Source organism: Geospiza fortis, unplaced genomic scaffold, assembly GCF_000277835.1.
Source record: "Geospiza fortis unplaced genomic scaffold, GeoFor_1.0 scaffold40, whole genome shotgun sequence".
Taxonomy (NCBI): Eukaryota; Metazoa; Chordata; class Aves; order Passeriformes; family Thraupidae; genus Geospiza; species Geospiza fortis.
Genome location: NW_005054297.1, coordinates 21,850,726 through 21,872,349, shown reverse-complemented (window position 1 = coordinate 21,872,349; position 21,624 = coordinate 21,850,726). Strand labels below are relative to the sequence as shown.

The 21,624-nt window shown below is 35.2% G+C and overlaps 1 protein-coding gene across 1 annotated transcript in view; it reads right to left on the bottom strand.

The window, feature by feature from the left end:
- The window catches only part of GPM6A (glycoprotein M6A), a 115,585-nt gene extending 109,762 nt beyond the window's left edge, over positions 1 to 5,823 (bottom strand). The window contains exon 1 of the mRNA XM_005415544.2: positions 5,271 to 5,823. Coding sequence (XP_005415601.1) covers positions 5,271 to 5,307 — 37 coding nt within the window. The 5' untranslated portion in view covers positions 5,308 to 5,823. The remainder of the gene's footprint in view (positions 1 to 5,270) is intronic.
- Between the last annotated feature and the right edge of the window lie 15,801 nt (positions 5,824 to 21,624).

Below are 21,624 nucleotides of genomic sequence, written 5' to 3'. Positions count from 1 at the left end.
AGCCTGTGAGAAATACAAAGTTTTCTGCTCTTAACAGAGACATTCAATGTTAAAGATTAAATAAGCAAGAAAGACTAAATTTATTTACATCATTATCTTAGAATAAAAGCCTAATGTATTGAATAATAACATATTCAAATTACAGGTCTACCAGTCAGGGCTCCTTATGTAATAATATTAAGTAAGGTAGCCTGTAGTTACTACATAAAGGAGAATAACTCTTGCAGTATTAGAGCAATTAACTTCAAATTCATATTGACTGTTATTCCATTTTTCTTTAATAAACCATATTGATTGACTACTAAGGAATATTAAGCAGGAAATACAGTGAGGTAGTTTGCCAAATGCTAAAATTTATTTCCATATTTAGCATTGATTACAAAGGAAATTTATTTACTCTGTTAGTGACTTTGTAACTGTTAAGTGAGTATTTTATCTGATACTCTTATTAAACACACATACCTTTAAGGACAGGAAATAATAAACATGATGAAAGTTAAGACCATTCCACTCTGAAGCAACTTGCAAAAATCCAATCTGAACACAAGCTTGGGAACTAAGCCTACTAAGTTGAAAAGATATTCCTAAAGGAAATAGAGATTGACCTCTGCTCACCATGTTTTCTTTAAGAATCAAGCACTACAAATCCAGATTTGTATGGAGAATATCAGCCCGCACATGTCCACTACTTGCTACTCATAAGGCCAAATTTAAACACTATTTCAAAGTTCCTTTTGAATACTAACAACATAAAAAGATCTAACTGAAGATACAAGCATGGCTGTCACACAAAGTGTGGCATTTACACCAAAGAACAAAAAATAACTCCTCTGCTTTATTTACAAGTATTGTCACCAAACAAAATCAAAGTGCAAAATACTGGGATTTCCTCACTCTTATTTTAACCACAACTTTGCAACAACAGTCAAAAGAGAAGAAAAATTCTTCTCTTTTAGAGGTAAATAAAAAGATTTAGAAGACTAACTTAGAAAGGATGTCAGCAGTGTTTGGACTGTTTGGCTGTTGATGTTTCTTAATATTAAATAAAACATATAATTTTCATTCATAATTTTAATGTCACTACTCTGTACTATCCTACTAAGTCAGTCTACCATTTTCCAAAACGTACTGAAGTAAGAGGAAACAATTTACCCTCTCATGGCTGAAGAAGCAGAGGCTGTGCGTGCATTTTACTCATAGCATCCTAGTCTCCTTATGATTTTCTTCCAAAACTCTGCTTAAAGCTCCCCTTTACTGGTATGCTGTGACAACAAATGAAAAAACTCTGATAATAGGCTGCAGATCTACTTATATTGCTAATGCAGGCCAAACTATTTTCTGGCATTCAATCATTTGTAGTCACAATAACACTACATATTTTTTTGCTATCCTACTGGTGAAATCTTAACTGTATTAGCTATACTACAGCCAAGAGAGCTTAAGTAAAATTAGGCTCTTCCTCCTGTTTGCTGCTCTATAAACACATGATGCTCCATTCATTCCCATTTATTTTATATAGGAATTCAAACTGCAAAATGCAGTTATGGATGAATCATTAAAAAAGTCAAATTCATCTTCCATTTAGTGCAAATGGTGTGATTTGCTGTGTTCCAGAACATCTCTCTTTTTTTCTGAAACAGATTGTGGTGAGAATAATCTTTCACTCCCCTGTACCAAGTTCCTTACAGTGCAAAAAATGACCATGCCTGCCCTCTGAAAAGTTCTTTATTGGGATGAATAACTGGGGCTGGGGACACCATTGCAGTCATAGTGCTATCTCAGAGAGAAGACCTGAAATGCAGAGACTGGAAATATACCTTTTTCCGCATCATAAAGCTATCAGTTTGACATCATTGTCTTTCAAACACTGGCAGCTGAGACTTATCACTGCCACATGCAATTTATGCATGAGTTTTTCAAAATTAGCATGCATCCCTAAAGACATCAGTGAAATTTCTGCCTTTTAGTGGACCTGATACTTTTTGAAAAATAAACCCAGTTTAGTTACCCTGGGTTTTTCAGACAGCAAATCTGCAGTCAAATGTCTTAGTATGTTTGAAGTCTAGGATGTAGCATAATGTCAGAGTTACAGAAATCATGAACAAGTTGGTATTTCTGAGATGTTATGACTTTTTACCTTCTAGAATATATTTTACTGTTAATTTACTTCGTATTTGAGATGGACTTCCTATACACTTTCAGTTCTTGGACAGCTAGTGATAATTCCAGAGCAAATACCTTTGAAACCTCCTCCCCAGCCTTTACTGAGTTCCTAGCAAAGGGGAAAAAATAGGGTGGAGGAGGCACAATAAGTCTTCCAGAATTTTAGAACAGGAATTTTATGAGTATAAATTATTCTTGGTTTCAATTTTTACAGCCTTATACTTGAAAACTGCTGGGCAACAGCCTTATCTCATTTAACCATATTAAAGTAGTGATGCCAGTATGAAAACACACTCTCTGCAGCCAATGGAAAGAAAATGGGGAGGGGAGAAGATGAACCTTACTTTGAAGTGTTTCTAATTATTCATTACTTTCAGAAAAAAAAAATGTATCTCCCTGCTTATAATTTTCCAAGATACGGGCATGAAGAAATCATAAGTATTAAATATTAGCATGTTGAGAGACTGTGGCAAAAGGTCATTATTTGAAACCACTGTGTTAAGAATTGTGTTTGCACTTAATTATATCTTATTTGATAAAATTCTCAGAAATAAAGGCTTCCAAATCTGCTAGAGCTATCTTGATCGTATTTATGAAACGCATCAATATGAAGTTATTCACTTCCATCATGGCTGCTAGCAAGACGTAATGCTGTTCAGTGGGAGGTTCAAAGCATCTGCTGTGAAAAGCACAGGAGCTGATAAGCAGTGACAATTTATACACCCATTGATTTTGTATAAATCAGAAAAGAGAAAGAAACATTTTCATTCGAGATGGCAGGAGGATGAAAAGTAGAATATATAAATTACCATATATCTGAAACACTACAATTAGCAAAATTGGTCTGGATGACCTGGAACTATCCTGTGGATATCAATTAAACACACAGTAGATAGAGCACACTAAAAGAAAGCAAAAAGACCCTAGAAACTATGAAAGAGAACTACCATGTCATACTAGTACCAGTCAATATTTTTCAAGCGCAAAATGCAAAACTTAAGGAGATCCAGGATTTCATAATCATCCCTATACTTCCCTATCATACAGTCAAGCACCTCCAAAAATTCAAAACTGAAAATATTTTTTTTAATTTTCCTCCTGAATTGCAAATTTTCTTGAAACTCTAAATATATTCTAGAAGCTGTTATAACCCAACAGGGGAGCACATTTTGAAATGACAAGTTCACAGGTGTGATGACAGAAACTAAACAGCATTCCCTTTCTCACCAATAAGGAAAAATACATATGATTTGTGAGCTTTTAACATCCTTGTGCCACTGTCTGTGATGACAGCTGGGTACCACTAAAGGGGAAAAAGGTTGAACACATGGCATCTTAAATGGGGGTGGGGGGTAAGTAGTGTTAGCTGTTGTAATCACACTATTAATCACACCATTTTGAGTGGCTATTGGTCATTCAACTGCTTATCATACGAACAATGAGGGCACTGTTTATCAATAGCAAATTCTTTCAACATACAAAAAATATTCAATTTTTTCTCTGTGTTTTTTCTTTCCCCTGTAGTTTTTTTTTCCCCTCTCCTTAATAAGAATTTAGGGATTTTGAATTTCACGCTGTTTCTTCAGGCAACATCATTTGGTAGCAATGACGTATTTTGATTTCTTGGTCACACAGTTCAAATTACTAGTTTTAGGAAGCAAAAGAATGCATTTCAGAATTTTTAAAAAAGCATGTGTTCTATTTCTAGGTGTAAAGCACCCTAAACAATTTGAATCATAGAGTAAAAGTATTGATTTTCACCTTCAGGAAAAAAAAACACACCAAACCAAAACAAAAAACTGACCTGTCCTGTACTTTCCTATTCTATCTTTCATTTACAAATAATAAAATTCAACTGAAGAAACTGCTGTAATCAAGTGCTGATGTACTTATTTATAAAAATAAGTGTGTGTACACATGGAGCACATATATCCTCTTTTAATGTTGTCATGACTATATACTGTGCATCTAGATCAAGACCATAAACAATTCAAAGCTGCATTCTGTCTAAATGGGTCACTTATAATGAGAAAGCATGACATTTACATGTAGGAAGCAGATTGATCAGGGAGCAGAAAAACAGAATATGGCCTCAGTGGAGAAAAATATGCCTTTACAGGCAATTTATGCTGAATTATTTGGCAACTTCCTATATCCTCCTCCAAGAATGGAAGTGAATTAGAAAAATGTAAAATGAAAGCAATAAAAATTTAACACAGCAAATATTCACTAGGATTACCCTTTGTGCTAACAGTAAAGAAAAATGAAAAAAGCCTTGGTTCCTTTCAGTACTGTTATGTCTCTTGTACAGAATAACACTTAAGTGAAAAGACTGAAAACACTGTGTCTCCCAAAGATCCACACATTAATTAATTGTCCACAATCACTTTAAATTGGTCTTTTAAGTGCTAACATATCCCATAACACTCAGTTGTTTTCATTCAGAAGCCGTGGAACAGAAATGCTCTGAACATGCTGTGTACATCTTGCTAAAGCAATTTCAGCTGCAGCCTGCAAAATTAATTTCTGCAAATCTATGCCATGCGAATATTGGAATGATAGCAAGTCTGCTGCAGCACATTACAAAACCAAAGTGGCAAAAAGGCAGAGGGAAATTTCAATACTGCCTAATACATACAAAATATACCCCAGGTCTTTGTTCAGACTGGATTCTCATTCAAGGTGTAAATACTGGCTACATTGTTAGATATCCAACTGAAACCAGCTCCAAATATTGTGTGAGTAGCTCTCTCATAGTTCACACTAGACTCCCTTGACCCAGCTGGACAAGCGTGAAAACGTGAAATAAATGAACATTAACAAAGACTAGTCTGGAAAGCAGGCTGCATTAAATGCTCGCAACATTATTCGTATAGGTGCAAAATTTGCTACCTAGATTCTTTTTATACTAGATATCAGCTGGCAGTCACTCTTTTAATGCTATGTGCTACTGCAGAGAAAAAAATGAAGTAAATAATATGAAAATAATGTCTTTCCCCATCTGCCACATACAGATACTCCCCAACCTTACAGCACGCTGCTAAGACAAATAAAGAACAGCAAAATAATTATCTCCATGCAAAGAAAAAGCAATTTTAACACAATACCTTTCTGTGTTTGTCCCTCTTCCATATTCTCTTCCATGGCTACCTTTCTTCACTAGAAACAGCTACAGAGAATTAATCAAAAGCTTCAGTCAGATGTAGGAAAAAGTGTGGATTTTTTTTTCCCTGGGAAGCTCCAACGGCAGAGGCTTAGGCAAGTCCTCAGAGCTTAGCTAAGGCTCCCTCACTCTCCTTGTTTGCTTGGAGACAGGCTGTCAAGTGTAATTTCATTCAAATTACTCTTCCGTGAAGATTATCAATTTTTCTTCTCAAAGCTGCCCATTGTGTACCACTGTAAGCAGGTATTCAAATGAAGAGCCTGTGAATTTTGGGGGAAATTTGGTCTGAGCCCTTATAGCAATGACACTGATTCATAAGCCTCACTTTGCATATAAAATGGAGTAAAGAAATCGAGGTTTGTATTGAAATCTGTGTTTAAATTGGAAACAGGCTGTACTGAAAACAGATGGAGGAGTGTCCTCCTAAAGGGAAGCAGACCACCAACCCATAATTCCCCCTATTTGCTAGTGAAGTGGGAAAGCCCAAATGCCTGTGGGTTCTTTATGCTGTATTACTTGTCTTTCTCTCTCTCTCTCTCTCCCCCCGCCTCTCCCCCTCCTCCTGTATCAGCACATTTAAGAATAATATGACTCTTCATTTCTCTTCTTCTCATATATCTGTATCATCAGGAACTAACCACAAATATACACTATTGCCCTTACAGTATTCTAAAAAATATCTTTATAGCAATACAATTTTGTGTGTATGTATATGTGTTTACACACACAAGCACAATTCAACACAAGACAATAATCACTGCAAATTTTATGCACTGTACACATCCTCATTGTCACAGTAAACAGGAATTTAGAGGCAGTTCAGAGGTTTAAAGCAGTTTTTGCATCAATTCTTTTTCTGATTCCTCATATCTCAAATCAGCTTTCTTCAAAGCTCTTTTAAAATAACCGGATCTTAAAATGGTGAAGCACCACATGTGGGTATGTACACAAGGAAGCACATACAGACACATACACTTCTAGGAGTTTGCTCTGGAAAAACATAGGTTAAATACACTGTGAGGGCACCTACTAATTTGGGGAGATCTGCAGTCTGATTTGGAATGCAAATTGGACGCTGCAGTCTAGCAATAAATTAGCATTTTTGTACCTTTGTCTACAGAGTAATATCTCATCATTTTAAGACTTCCATTATTCCTCCAAAACTGCAAACTGAACACAATTCCAATTTTTCTTTGCAGGTTTAACTTCTCATCCTTCTGGGGGAAGTGACTAAAACTTAAACAAAAATAAAAACTACTATGGCTGAAAACTCCTATTAACATATGATAAATAGCTCATCCATTTACTTTGTGCTATCTAAATACATTGGCTTAGTTCTGCCTTCTAAGCCACAAAAAAAAAAAAAAAAAAGTTGTTTACTTTGCCTGGCTGGGTTTTGTTTGGGGTTTTGTTTAGGGAGGGGCTTTTTGAGGGGAGGTTATTGTTGGGGTTTTTTTTTGTTTTTTACCCTGTTTGCATATAAATCTGTTCAAATCTGGTTTGCATCAGAATAATTATCATGTATAAAGTTAAATGCATATATATCATTAACTGAATCATTATTTATAAGTCAACACATTTCTTACCTTTTTTTTTCCTTTTAATTTATGTTTTTAGGGCTCCATTTTCTGGAATAACTGAAAAAAACTTATCAATTATTTTAGTTCTCAGATCTAATTGATCATTTAAAAATCAACTCATTGAGAAGGTCTATACATATAGAAGTGCTGCAAGCACCATAGGATGTAAGCAGCTCCCATCTTTTTAGGAATTATTCTTTTAGACAGTTTTTTAGGAGAGGTATATTTCCTTTAAAACAGATCTCCTCTGTAAGTCTCCTCTGCTATTCTTTCTCTTCAAAATCTTTTCTCAGATAAGCATTAACAGATCTTCATATTTTAAAGACAGTCTAGCAAATATTTTACCTAGGCTGGCAAATTGCTTCTAAGTTGCATTTCTCAATAGCACCAAATATTTGAGATGACCAACATCCTCAACAGGGATGTTTGCAACAATGGAATATATAGGTCACTGATGAAACCAAATTACTTTGTTACTTGAAACAAACACACGAACTTTTTTAAAATATAACAGGAAACAAAAAGAATAAAGATTGGAAAGAGGTAACTGGGAGAAATACAATAAAGATGGTACAATCTTGAGTGACAGAAAAAGGTCAGAAAGAAACAACTTGCTCAGTAAAGGGACAGGACTGCAAAGAAAGTAGGCCCAGAAGTAAATAAAGGCATATTATACAACATGTATTTAAATTGTGGAAACTTGTTGTAGCAGGCTGTTGTAGAGGGGGAAAAGAACCCAACAAAATGACAAGGAGAATCTGAATCCCAAGGATTCATGGATATGAAATCCCTGAGCTGCAGATTACTAGGGAGTAGAGGAATATTTTGTGAAAAAGTTTTAGCCATTTCTTGTACTACTTCCAAGGTAGAATGCTTTTGGGACAAATATATGAGATGTTGAGCTGAATGAATCCTTGATCTTACTTCCCATTATGGTCATTTTCACATCAGGTTCACACACACCTTAATCTTAATAACAGGATTTTTAACTTCCTAAAAAGACTACTACACTCACATACCAAAGGTTAAGATGAAAACATTGTAATTGATGAAACAAAGCGTAACATTGACAAAAAATAGCTTGAAGTTTTATTCCCACCCCTACAATACTCTATTTTCATTGTAAATATTATTGTTAATGAAGATGCTGACAGCTCCTCCTGTTAAACAGCAACTCCTCCAAACTATGTAAGTGCCAAAGCCCCTTCTTCAGAGAACTCTGCTTAGTTTCAGGTGCTGTTAACTGGTCATCCACACAACTTGTGTGAGAGTGAGCAACAGAGAGAATGTGAAAGAGATTTCATGTAAGCTTCTTTCGTATTTAATTGCACTTTTTTAACAAAGGTTGAAATATAAATCTGTCTCCTGAATGTTTCTTTAGAACTGCTCCAAGGACCTTTCAAGATTAAATTATGAATAGATGTTAATCCTAAAGCCAAAGAACAGAAAAGCTCTGCAAGTCTTACATAGAATAACAAAGCAAAGCCAAAAATGCCAACTGTATATGACTTTCTAAGCAGCAACCACAGAGGCTTTCTTTCTTCAGTATACTGGGAAACATATTTACCATCAGTGATACATAAGCTACTTTGAAACTGTACAGAGAAACTACACAAGCTTCTGTTTCTGGAAACACTTCTAGCACAGAAAAGAGCTATGTTAGCGGGAACTACATTTGACTGCCTAAAATTCCCTTCTATTGTGAAATGAGATTATTGGTGCAAGTGATCATTGGACAACCATGCCAATTGTAAATGGCAAGGCAAGACAGAATATCCAACTGTATAATGAGACTAAATAAACAGTTAATCAAGAGAATAATTGGAAGCTGATGACATTAAGGGATCCCCTGGTGTCCATTATGATATTATAAAATATAGCTGAGCACTTACAGCTTTAAACAGCATGACAAACACCTGACTTTTACTCCCAGTTTTGTATGGCCTTCAAATCAGTTTACCATTCCATCCTTCAGTCCTATTGATTTTCAACGACATAATAATGATAATGATGTGGTGCAGTGATGTCTTGATCATGACAACATAATAAACTTGATTATGAATACATAATTTAAAAGCACAAAATTATTTATGTTGCTCATACTACTACCTCAATAACCAAGCAAGAAAAATCAAAAGCCAGCTCAGATTACTTCAGCTATTTTGCCTCTGACTGCAGGAGGAAGTTGTGATGGATATGGGGAGTGAAGCAATACGTGTTCTTTGTGCTTCAAGGGAATTCAATTTGGACTAATGCCAGTCAGGTCCCACAGATGGACTGCCCTTCATCAGTTGGAGTGGTGTCAGCTCACTCCTGGAAAGCATGCTCTGGTTTCATTACATGAAAAAATATAATATATATATAAAAACATTTATGAAAACACAAATTATAAAAACAATTTATGTTCTTACAGAATATTCTATAATGCAAAAAATACAGTAGGAGAGGAAAAGTAGGACATACATTTTAAAAGTTCACTCCTAAATTCACCTAAACACTAATGTAGATGCACAGGTAGTAATTACTTTATGTAAATTAGGCAGTAGATTTAGAAATCTGGAAAACACACAGAGAAGAATTAAAACTGGTGCTCCGAAATTTATATTTTATATTCAAAATAGAAATCTAACTAGCAAATAATGGCACATCATATTTCATCTTTGGAATATCCCAACAGAAGGGTGTTGAAGGAAGCATTGGGAAGCTTTAAGACTTCCAAAATGTCTCTAAATGTCTGCTCTGGGATATATATTTCATATCTACAACTTCATGAAATACTTACAGAATAATAAAACAAGAGCACATGGCCCTGAGTTTAACTCATAGCAGACACTTACACAAGTGTCCAGGGAAAGGAGAAATGCCTAATGACATGAAAATTATCAGAACTAGTGGGAAAATTGAATGTTAAGAGAGGAAGGAAGAAAGTAGAGGGCAAAATGAAATGTTAGCAGAATATTGTTGCTTACCCCATTGATGGGATTTGTATAGTTCTACTAATTCCCAATAATTATTTTTTCTGAGGAAATAACATTCATCCAGAGGAACAAACTACGAGTTTAAAACTGGCAGCTATCAAGAGATGGCAGGATGGTCATACAGCCTAAAGAAAATTCAGTACAGGGCTTCGCCTTATAGAAATAAGTCACTTACTATTTTTTGTGCTCAAGTCTGGATGTTACATTTGACAGAAAAATAATGGACATCCTTACCTTGATGACCTTAATTTATTCTCATTTCTTTCTGCATTCCTCTATATTCTAACATATCTAGAAACATAAATTTTATTGAAGAGGAGAGTGAGAAGACAACCTCCTTGCATATATTCTCATTATGTTTCACACTAATAAACATTAACAGCATTATCATATTCAGAAAATTAACCTCTTTGGGAAAGGCTCATCTGGTTGAAAAATTTCCTTCACTGAGAACATCTTTCACCACGGCATATGATATCCAGACTCAAAACACAAGAGAGAAGAAGTAACATGCTCATCTCAGTATTCAAATATATATTTCATATACGCTATATCGATCAAGAGGAGAAAGATAATAAAAAATGATTAAGAGTAATTCTGATTCAGAATACCAATCTTAATATACTTCCAGACTATTATCTGGAGCTATTATAAGTATCATCTGTAATTTAAAACCTTCAGTCTGACTGGATATGTTTCATGATTCTTACTGGTTTTAATTTTGAAAACAAGTAAAATTTTCCACAGTAAAATTAGTTAACACAGTCAATATAATTCCTCTTAAATTCTGAAGAACTTCAATCATTTTGATACCTAAGACTAGGAAAATTATGCCTTTTATATCTTGGGATCAAAATTAGTTTTCCATATTCCCAAAGGAATATGTTACTCATTTGCAAAGGTTGAGCTCTGAAAAGATGCTCCTGGTTGTCAATTGATGAAGAACAATGAACTGAACATGAATGCCAGTATAATTGAGGGAGATGCCCAATAATACATTTCTACATAGAGATTTCTAAGTGTCATGGCTAGATTCTCCACATGGGTGCTCTAGACTTTAGCAGTAAGTCCGTAAGTATATTTGAAGCCCAACAACTGACAGCTGTTCGCATCCCCTTTCAAAACTGGACACCATGACATAAGCACAGCATTGTGATCATCCAACAGAGCCTTCTTCACCCCAGAGAGTGCTATAGGAAGTGGACATACTAATAAATATTCATACAGATGTATATTAGATCAAGTGATTATAAAAAGAATATTTCACATGTTGCATACTCAACTCATACAGTTCTAGCAGACTCTGCTTTTATCAGGGGACTGGGACTGCACTATTTTCAGAGGTCTTCTCCAATCCAAATCACTGTGATTGTATTCTAAGATTTCCTACTGATATAACTATCACTGAAATATTTCATATAGGTTTTGGTGCCATCAGTGTAAAGTTGTTGCTGAAAACTGGAAGTACATAAAAACTGGCCACAGCCATGCCTTCAATTTAAAAATGTACAGCGGTAGTATGGTATATTTAATAGAGGTAAGGGGCACCTACATTACACCAGAATATCTACAAGAAAACAGATCTAGTGGGAAGTTGTTAAAGTTAAACCAATCTTAGTGGAATTTGAAACTAGACATTGGAGAATAGAAATGATATTCAAATTATTTCTTCCAAACACTAGAGAAATTAGCCAAGATTGGATTCTTGGACCCATACACACAAAACTAAATCTTAATCTGTATTTTCTTAGCTTAATGATTTTTAAAATTTATTTATAAAAACTTTATTTTATATATTTTAAAAATAGAATCTTTCATTTAATTAGGTCATAGGATTTCTCTGATTAATACTTGCGTTGTGCAGGAGTTCGGACTAAATGACCACATTAGACCCTTCTGAGTTTTAATCAATTATTTAAAGCTGTAATCACATTTGCTGAGAGATTTCACACTTTAATGTGGTCTGAGATTCCCTTGACTTTTGTGGTTTTTGTACAAAGTGCTCATTCAGATATCTTCACAATTTTGGGGTCTGATGAATGGAAGAATTATTTACAGCCAAACCCTCTTTTCTCTTCCTTTCCAAGCAGTCTTATGCAGCCAAAAAACTGTGATTAAAATTATTATCTGTCCAACATGCAACAACAGTCTGTGTATTTCCCTGTGCGCCTCTGTTCCATTGCAGGTTATTGGTCTGTTAAAGTTTTCAAGTTTCTCTTTGGCTCTGTAGAGTTTGTGCTTTGTCTCAAACTTTGAGGCATGTCTGAAAGCACCTTCTAATGATTTCAAAAGGCAGTACATGGTATAGTCCTTCATTTTGTCAAGGGCTCCTAAGCTAGTAGCAAAGAAGGCAGCTGGGCACAGAAGAATACACAACACACATATAACCTACAACAACTGTAACAAGAAAAAATTAATATAGCAGTATAGAAATAAAGAGAGGGACTAAAGATAAAAATGCACGGACAAGAATGCCTCAAAACAGTTCTCACTATCAGTCATATCTTGCTCCTACTTAATAGAATGAAAGAGCTTGACCATTCCTGATGGGAAACACCAGCGTCACATAGGATGACTGAATTCATGATCCCTCACTTCTAACACAGTTCACCATGTGCTAGTGTAAGGAACTAAATTCAAGGCATCATTAAAACACAATTATGTTTAAATCTTACCTCAAGGTTCACTATTTTTTTACTGAAGTCCTGCCTACAAGGTGCAGATGAAGGAGTTGATTTACGGTTCATGAAGGGCATGTCTATAATTCATCCACTTCTTCTGCTTTTCACTTCAGATTCTACAGTTTCTCCACAAAATCACAACACAGAACAAATTGCCAAGTTCCTGCATGTGTACAGCACACAAAATACAGAATAGCCACCTATCCAACTGTCTAAATGCAATACCCAAGCTGATTAATTTGAAGTTATCTCTCCATTATTCTAGTTTAGGCATTGGCTTTGTTCATTATTTGACACAAAACAATCTTTGCAATTAAGGCTTTTAGACAACACAAGACATAGGATCAGAATATCTTAAGTTGGAAAGGATCATCAAGTCCATCCCCTCATCCCCTGTCCCTGTACACAATAGCCCCAAGACACACCATGTGTCTGAGAGTATTGTTCAAATGCCTCTTGAAGTCTGTCAGGTTTGTGCCATGACCACTTCCCTGGGGAGACTGTTCCAGTGCCCAACCATCCTCTGGGTGAAGAACCTTTTCCTAATTCCAACCTAAAATGCCTCTGACACAACTCCAGACCATTTCCTCAGGTTCCATCGCTGGTTACAAGGAAGTTGCAAACTGCAATGAGGCCTCCCCTCAGTCTTCTGTTATCTAAGCTGAACAGAGCAAGTGACCTCAGCTGCTCCTCATAAGGCTTCCCCTCAAGGCCCTTCACCATCTTTGTAGCTCTCCTTTGAATGCTCTCTAAGAACTTCATATACCTCTTACATCCTTAAAACTACCCCCAGCACTGGAGGTGAGGACAATCCCCTCCCTTGCCTGGCTGGTGATGCTGTGCCCCGTCCTGCTCCCCAGGACAGGGCTGCCCTCCTGGTTAGTAGGGCACTTCTGACTCAGCTTCCACTTGTCGTTGATGATGACCCTCAGATGTCTCTCCACAGGGCTGCTCTCCAGCCTCTCATTTCCCAGTTTTTATGTACCTCTACAGTTGACACTTCCAAGGTGCAGGATCTAGCTTTGCCTTCCTTAAAATCCCAATTTACTAGCATCTGCACACTTAGTACTCTATTGAGTCCTGAATCCAAGGCATTAATGAAGATGTTCCCAGTCTGATGCCACATTATTCCCTGTAATCCTTAGTGCCTGACCAATGAGCCAGTTGCTTATCTGGTGCATTGATGTCCTTATCCAGTTGTGTGCTGGACATTTTGTCCAGAAGGATCCTGTGAGAGACACTATCATAAGCCTTACTGTAATACAAAAACATTGTATCCACTGGCTTCTCTTCTTCAGTTGGTGGGCTACCTTGTCATAAAAGGATGTCACCAGGTTTGATAGGCAGGACTTTCCCCTCATGAACCTGTACTGGCTGTGATGATGACTGAGATGTTTTTCAGTAATGCTCAGAATGATCTCCTCCATGATTTTATCAGGCACTGAAGTGAGACACAGGTATCAGTTACTGTAGATTCTTTGCGTAGATGTGGGCTACATTTTTGCTAACACTTGACTTTTCTCCAACTGCATCCATTTCATCCAAGCTCTGAAAGAAACAAGAAAGTAAAAACAAGCTAGAAAAGGGAGACTAACAGTTGAGTGAAAAAAAAAGATAAATAAACAAAAGGCTGACAAAAGGCTGCTGGGTGGGTCGTCCCATTGGCATAGAAGGCATATGATTTACGGAGAATTGTCGAGCTGAAAAATCATAGATGTTTAATGATTATTATAATGGAAATTTTAGTTGCCTTATTTTTTAAAATTTGAGAGATCACAAATATACAATTTGTAAAATAATAGAAGTGAGACTCTGCTTATAACAGTACCAATAAGCTTTTTACTTCTTACCATACCCCCAATGGGCAATGAATGTATGCCTGTCTCTTATAGCTTCAATGCAACAAATGTAAGTAATCTATTTTCTAGTTTCTAAAGAAGCTGTTGTGCCAAAGAAAAACCAAAAAATATTTTTTTAAAGAGAAAAATTGCAGACTTCTAACACTGTTCAAATTAGAGATTAAGTGTATCTCTCTATATATATGTGCATGTATGTGTATATGTGTATGTGTATATATATGTAGATTTATGCATATAAACACATCCATACACATACATACTCCTATGTAGTTCTATTTAGGTGCAAAGTGTCCAACAAGCGAGACCTTTATGCAATGTGCATGTCCCTCAATAAAAGGCATGTAAATCATGTCCTGACAGAACATACGCTGAGTGTTCCATTGCATCCCTCATCCCACCCCTTTGTCATCCCTAGGAAATCAGAGAAAGAGATTTAAAAACCATAACTGAAACTGAGTGTTCAATTACAGGCTAAAAAAGAACAGTTTATAAATATCTTCCATGAGCTCTGGTTTAGTGATGCTGGTTCAGTGAACTCCCTGGATCCTGTAATCCCTTTATTAATCTCTGTTACTTACTTACTGCCTTTGAAAGATTCAAAGTAGCATTCAATAGTCTTATTACAGAGCAATGTTACAACAGGACAAGTTGAGGGAAATAAAGATTAGCAGAACATTTTTTCTTTTTTTGAAGCAACACATTTTGGGTGGTTTTCAAGCTAAGATTCCATTACAAATTCTAATTGCAATCTCTTAATACAACATAATTAGAGGATCTTCCTAATCTGGAAAACTAAATCACATAAATGGATTACAGATCAGTTTTCAGATGACCAAAAGCAAAAAAAAAAAAAGGTTCCCACAAAGAGTAAAAGCTGTCAGATGGTTAAAACATGGCAAACCAGACCACATTTCCTGAATTATCACTTTTACTCTAACAGAAGTAAACTGATTACTGGTTTAGATATGTTTTGAATATCAGATTTCTCTAAGCCCTCTTTACACTTATAAAAACATACACCCTATGCTGTAGAAATTTTAGCAAATAAAAATATCACAAAATATTTTTTCGCTAATCCTTGTATAAATATAATAATTGTAAAGCCAGTACTTACTCTGGTAATGGAAGTTTACTAGTCTGTCTCTCAGACTATGGTCCAAATGATGGAAAAATCTGGGCTGAATAAAATCAGCACTTTTTAGATGTTATTATGCTCATTACAGTTATTCTACTATTATTTTACCACTAAGAATTCAAGTACGCATCACAGTAAAATGAACACTCTTCTCTCAACTGTGTAATGCCTTATAATCATGAAGATTGTTTGTATTTCTAAATAGATCTGCTAGCAGTGTAGATTATAAGAACGCATATCTACTCCAAAAACTATGTACTTATCACTTAAAAAAATATTTTGTATACTTAGCACATAAAACCTAAAAGAAGTAGGGTGTTCGGGTGTGAATTAACCACATGCATAATTTTTTGAAGGATATGTTTAATAAAGTACTAACTTGCTATGTGCTTTTTTAAATTATCCTGCACTAACAAGATTTTTTCCTTTTTAAAAATATTTTGTTGATACCTGTAATAATAATAAGCATCAAAATATCATATCTTTGTTTCATTTATTTTTAAAGAGAAAGAGAAATTTACACATATAAAAATGTAAATATAGTTTTGCCCTAGTGAAGACACAGATGAACTGAGTACATTAATAGAGAAGAAAAACAATCAGTGAGACACTGAGGCATTAGATTTCAAAATGTACAGCAAAACACAGAAAAGCTATGACAAAACAGAGAAAAAGAACAGAGCATATCAATAATTTTGTTTTACTAAAGTTCATATGGAGAACCCTAAAAATAAGGAAACTTGATAAAAAAGAAATTACCAGGACAGCTAAAAAATTAAGTACTCAGAGAAGGCAAAAAACCCTGAAAGTGAAGATACTGGAGGCACAGTATGCAACAAAAGATTTGAGAAAGAGTAGAAGTTAGCTTAGACACAGATGGGTTCTGCAGATTTTTCCCCACATTTTCCTAAGCAGACTATAGTAACTTAGAAGTTTGCAAGATCTACCTGTTAGAAACCCAGCTGCAGCTATCACTCACTGCATATTTATTTCATTATAATATGAACTCTGGATGGAAGGATGAGATATCATATCAGAGTAAAACCAATGGTAGGTGTAAAATGAAGGTTCTCCCATGGTAGAAGACACTATGCAAAAGAGATCATACTTGCTTCTCAAGTATCATCTCTTTTAACCTTTCCCATCTTTTCTTGGAAGTAAGGAACCTGTGTCTTCAGAGCAGAGGCCCAAAATATTCACAACCTGAATCATGTTTTCTCTCTCTCTCTCTGAACCAGCATGAAAATATTTATGCACTTATTTTTGCAGAAATCACTTGCTTACAGTGCTTCAGCTCATTTGAATATATACTTACAGAAAAATTGCAATGGGGGAACCATTCTGAAGACATAATGAGGAATTAGTGATCCTGAGGTATATGCTGAGCCAGCTAAGCCTCCCCAGCTAGTACCCATATGTCATCCCAAGGGGCCGCTGAATGACCCCATGCTCTGTCCTGTCATGGTAGCTTGCAGGTGTTACAGGAGGATGTGCAGATGGTCCTGTCTGATGTTCTGACATGTATTACATGTCCTTCATGGACATTTCACACTCATTAGATCACAAATTATTGGTTTTATTGTGATGAAACAGACCGTTTTTAACTGATAAATTTAATGGTGAGGAAGAAAAATATAAAAGCATGGCAGGTGGTCAGATATGTTGAACCTCAACACAGAGGGAAACTCTGTGCCATGTGTCATGGACATCTTGAAGTCTGTCTGATGCTGACAGGCCTCAGGGGTTCCTGGCATTAGAATTGACATAGGATGAACTCATTAAAGTCACTTTCTAATTATTCTGTAAATAGCATTAACCACATTTATGTTTGAATCATTTTTCTGATCATCAAGACCCCAAAAAACAAGTATGAAAGAACTATAAAAAACATGACACTGTATTTAAGCGCAAAGGAAAAAAAACCCTGTTCAGTCAATGATAGACACAGTAAAAACTGGATTGCTCTCATGGCCTCCATCAGTAACTTTGCAACTCACATCTGTATGAGATGGAAAGTGTTAACAATATCTACTATTTAGTCCAATCCAATTTTTTACTTTACCACCGCATGCTTCATTGCAATGACGCCCTCTTTTTCCTGCCAGATTGAGACTCTGTTCTACAAGGTGAAGTACACACCCACTATCTTCTTATCTCCCAATATTTGGGTTTTTTTCTCTGCCTTTTAGCCTTCAAACTCTAGTGGACATAAAAGGGAAGTAAAAGGATGATAAAGGAAGTATAACTTTTCTTTTATGAAGCACAACACTGCCAGTATGAAGCTAAATTTATAAAAGGAATGCTATAAAAAGCAAAAGCAGAACAAATAAACCTACAAAAAAATTTAAAAATCCTCATTTCCATGACAACAGAAACACATTATTAAGGGCCACTAAACTTCAGAAGAATGTTTTTCCTCTAACAAACAGCACATTAACTGTATTTTTTTTAAGCACAGAAGTTCTTCCTCTGAAGTCTTCCTATAAACAAACTGATAAGGGAATACAAGACAAATAGTTACTCTTGATATGTAAGAAGGAAAACCTCACTAAGTGGTGAAAGGAAAGAAACAGAGCTCTTGTGTGCAATGATGAATATATTTTCTCTCAGAAGTCCAAAAATTAGTTATAAAACTGTGACAAAGCTAAAAAATTCTCTCACACATATTTTAATTGGCCTAAAGAAGTTCGTTTACAAAAAAAGTCCATATAACTTTACTCTTCAGAGACTGTTGTACATTATTATTTACATATTTCTATATATATATGTGTATGTATGTATATATAAAATTCCTTCCTCTTTGTTGATTATATGGAAGCAGCCATAAATTTTTCATGGCAACCCCTCAATATTTTATACGTTTATTCAAGTACACACTTACGCTATAATGATGGAAACAGAATCAATCTCTCCTAAGAAGCAAAATATACCAGTCTTCTTATGACACTATTATGTATCTAAACTGTCCCTTTACAGAGATCTCTGTTCTGAGTAAAATCATCATTTTAGCTTTACCTGTTGAAACACAGGATCTCTTATGTAACGCTAATTAGAAAAACACAATAAATAAATAAAATCAACTTCTTCCTAATTTTATTTCCGTCTTGTTATTCTCCCCATCTTTTCCCAGCTTAAAAAAAATTCAAGAATTCCAGAATTTCAACTATATGTCAGGTTCATTAGCTGGACAACATTATCTGGACCCAAGCTGTCTGCTATAGCTTTCCAATACCACAATTTCAGGACCAAATCCAACTTCATCATTGACAACACCTCTTTAAACCTTACCAATGTCATCCAAAAACAACAACTTATTTCACAACTTTCTAATTTTTTGCTGTTTCATTTTCTATCATATCAACTAGTATTTCCAGAATTCATGCCTATCTCTGCCTTGCGAGGTGACCACTTTAAATAATTTCCCTCTTTCTTGATTTTTGTCCTAATTTTAAAAATAAAATTCACTACTTCTGCCCCTCTAAAATACTAATAAGCGATCATAAAATGCAGAGACTTTAAAAAAATTCTGGCAAGACACAGTGCTAAACTTGAAAAATTATCTACTCTAGGTCAGAGTTGTTATCATGCTCCATTTGAATAGATGATCAACAATGACTTGAAACATGACAATTTTCAGAAACAAAGCAACTTATTTCTACATCATTATAACAATATAATAATTGCCGTGTTATATTTAAAAAAATCTCAGCTCAAGCCTTAACAAAGTATCAGAGTCATTAGATGAATACTTTTCAGCTGACTACTTTTTCTATCTAATTAGAAAAAAACTCATACCTCATCTTTCCAAGTAGCCCCTGAAGAGGGACTATGAGCAATGCTGCAGCAGAATAAAGGCTGAAATAGCTTCCTAACTAAATTATAATTAAGAGATTCAGACAGAGTTAAAGAAAATAATGTTTGAAACTGATTATTAAGACAAAATTATTTTGGAACATAATAAAAAGACAACATGTTCAAATACACATACCACTCCATAAAGACAGACAGAAGATACAGGGTTGCTGAGAACTAGATTTTCAACCTGAAAACTTGAACATCTAATAGCACATCAGCTATTACTATATGAAAGTAATTTCTATAGCTGATCCAACAGAGATGTACATAAGTCTATTATAAGTGTTTCAATGTCTCAATAAACATGGCAAATCCCTATTTCGACATTTTAAAAATTGATTATTTCACTATTTTTATGCTTCAAAACCATTCTTCTATTCTATACGTGTTTTATTTTTTTACACATACGTAACCAACCTAGTTGTAAACCAAGACTAAAGGAACTACAGACCTCCTTCTTTATTATCTCTTATTTAAAATGTTTGTGTGAGTTTCTTCAGGGCATTTTTTCTGCTTCACATTTGTATGGACAGTCCAGTATCTGCTTCTTTTTTTTTCTCTCAAAACACAATCCAAATTTTGTTGACTGACTAGCACAGCTATCTTTACTGCAAAATTGTCAGAACAAGCTATCTGGTGACTCTGAAAAATCTCTTTGTAGTGCAGTATTTTGTGAAACGCTCATAGCAATACAATTTTAGTAGCAAACTTGCTTGCTAGCTTTCCAGCTTGCCCTGGATCTTGGGCAAAATAGGTTTCTCCCTACATGCTCAATGTCCAGAGTTCTGTTGTTTCTAAGCAACCATTCATTTTCAATAATGTCCAGTTGGGCCCAATGACATCCCATTCTGGGAGCTTCTGTCTTGTTTAGGACACCATTATGAGCTGTGATGGATGCATGCCCTTCATTTTTGTGTTCACCAATTAGTACCTGTAAGCTGTATTTTTGTGAGTGTGCCAGAGCTGCTGAGGAAAGACTATTTGCCTTGCTTGGGCTGCTGCTAATGAGGACAAATATAAGTTTTTGGGGAACAAAAAGATTGTTTTGAAGAGCAACTCATCACCTTCATTTGGAAAAAGCTTACAGAAGGCAGCAAGGAAAAAAAAAAAAGCAGATCGTGGGGAGGAATGCAACACACACCATAAACCACACAAACTTTTCCCAAAGAATCTATCAAGGACTGCATTGATTGCTACTAGCAAGAATGCTGATGAAAGATGTTGGACTAAAAAGTGAAGAGGAAGAAAGAATTAATCACCTTAACATTTTACAGAGAAGAGATCTGAATTTCTATTTCAAAAGCAGAAAATTATATATTTAGGTTCATAAAGTGTCCAAACTTTAAGTGGTACTCTGGTAGAATCCTGTCAAATGAACAAAATGGGAATACACAATGCAAAGATGTGCCAATATCCCACATTCAAGTAAAGCCTGAATTCAGACACGTTTTTCTCTGCAAGAAGTGGAGGAGGGAATGGGGTTATTGGGAAAAATACCAAAACCAAAATAAAACTAAACAAAATAACCTAAACAAACCAACCAACCAAACCACAAAAAAAACCCAAACAAAACCAGTGAAACAAAAAAGTCCACAAAAACTGTAGAATAATTATTTTCAAGATAAATATTTCTGTTTGATTCTCTTATTAAGCATCAAATAAAAAACCAAAAATTAAAACATTTTCAATAAAACTTATTTTGATTCTTAAATGATAATGATTTATCATATTTGGGATCAATTTTGTACTAATAGCATAATACTACATCTTTTTTCTAACTGTTTCAAAAAAAAAGCAACAGCAAATCCTCCAGCTTTCTGAATTCCAAAAGGGTCAAGACCAAGACATTTTTTTAACTAAGACAGGACAGTAACTTGATGACTTCCCACAATTTTTTCTTAAAGATTACATCAAAAGAAATAGAAGACTGTATTATAAAAACACATAGGCTTAACCTGAGACCAAAAAAAAAATTAGAAATGAAGTTTTGGTTCCATCAGCACATTATTCCCTCATTTGGTCATTTTCTGAAGGGACTGCCAAGGTGCATGACTACCTCCCACAGTCCTGTCACTGCCTTGCTAACTACTTCTTTCCAGTGATAATTCCATTATAATTGCCATATTTTTCATTATACTTCCACCATGAAGGAAAAGATGCCACTAAAAGTGGTGTAACAGCTTCCAAATACACTGAGAGAGATCTGCTGA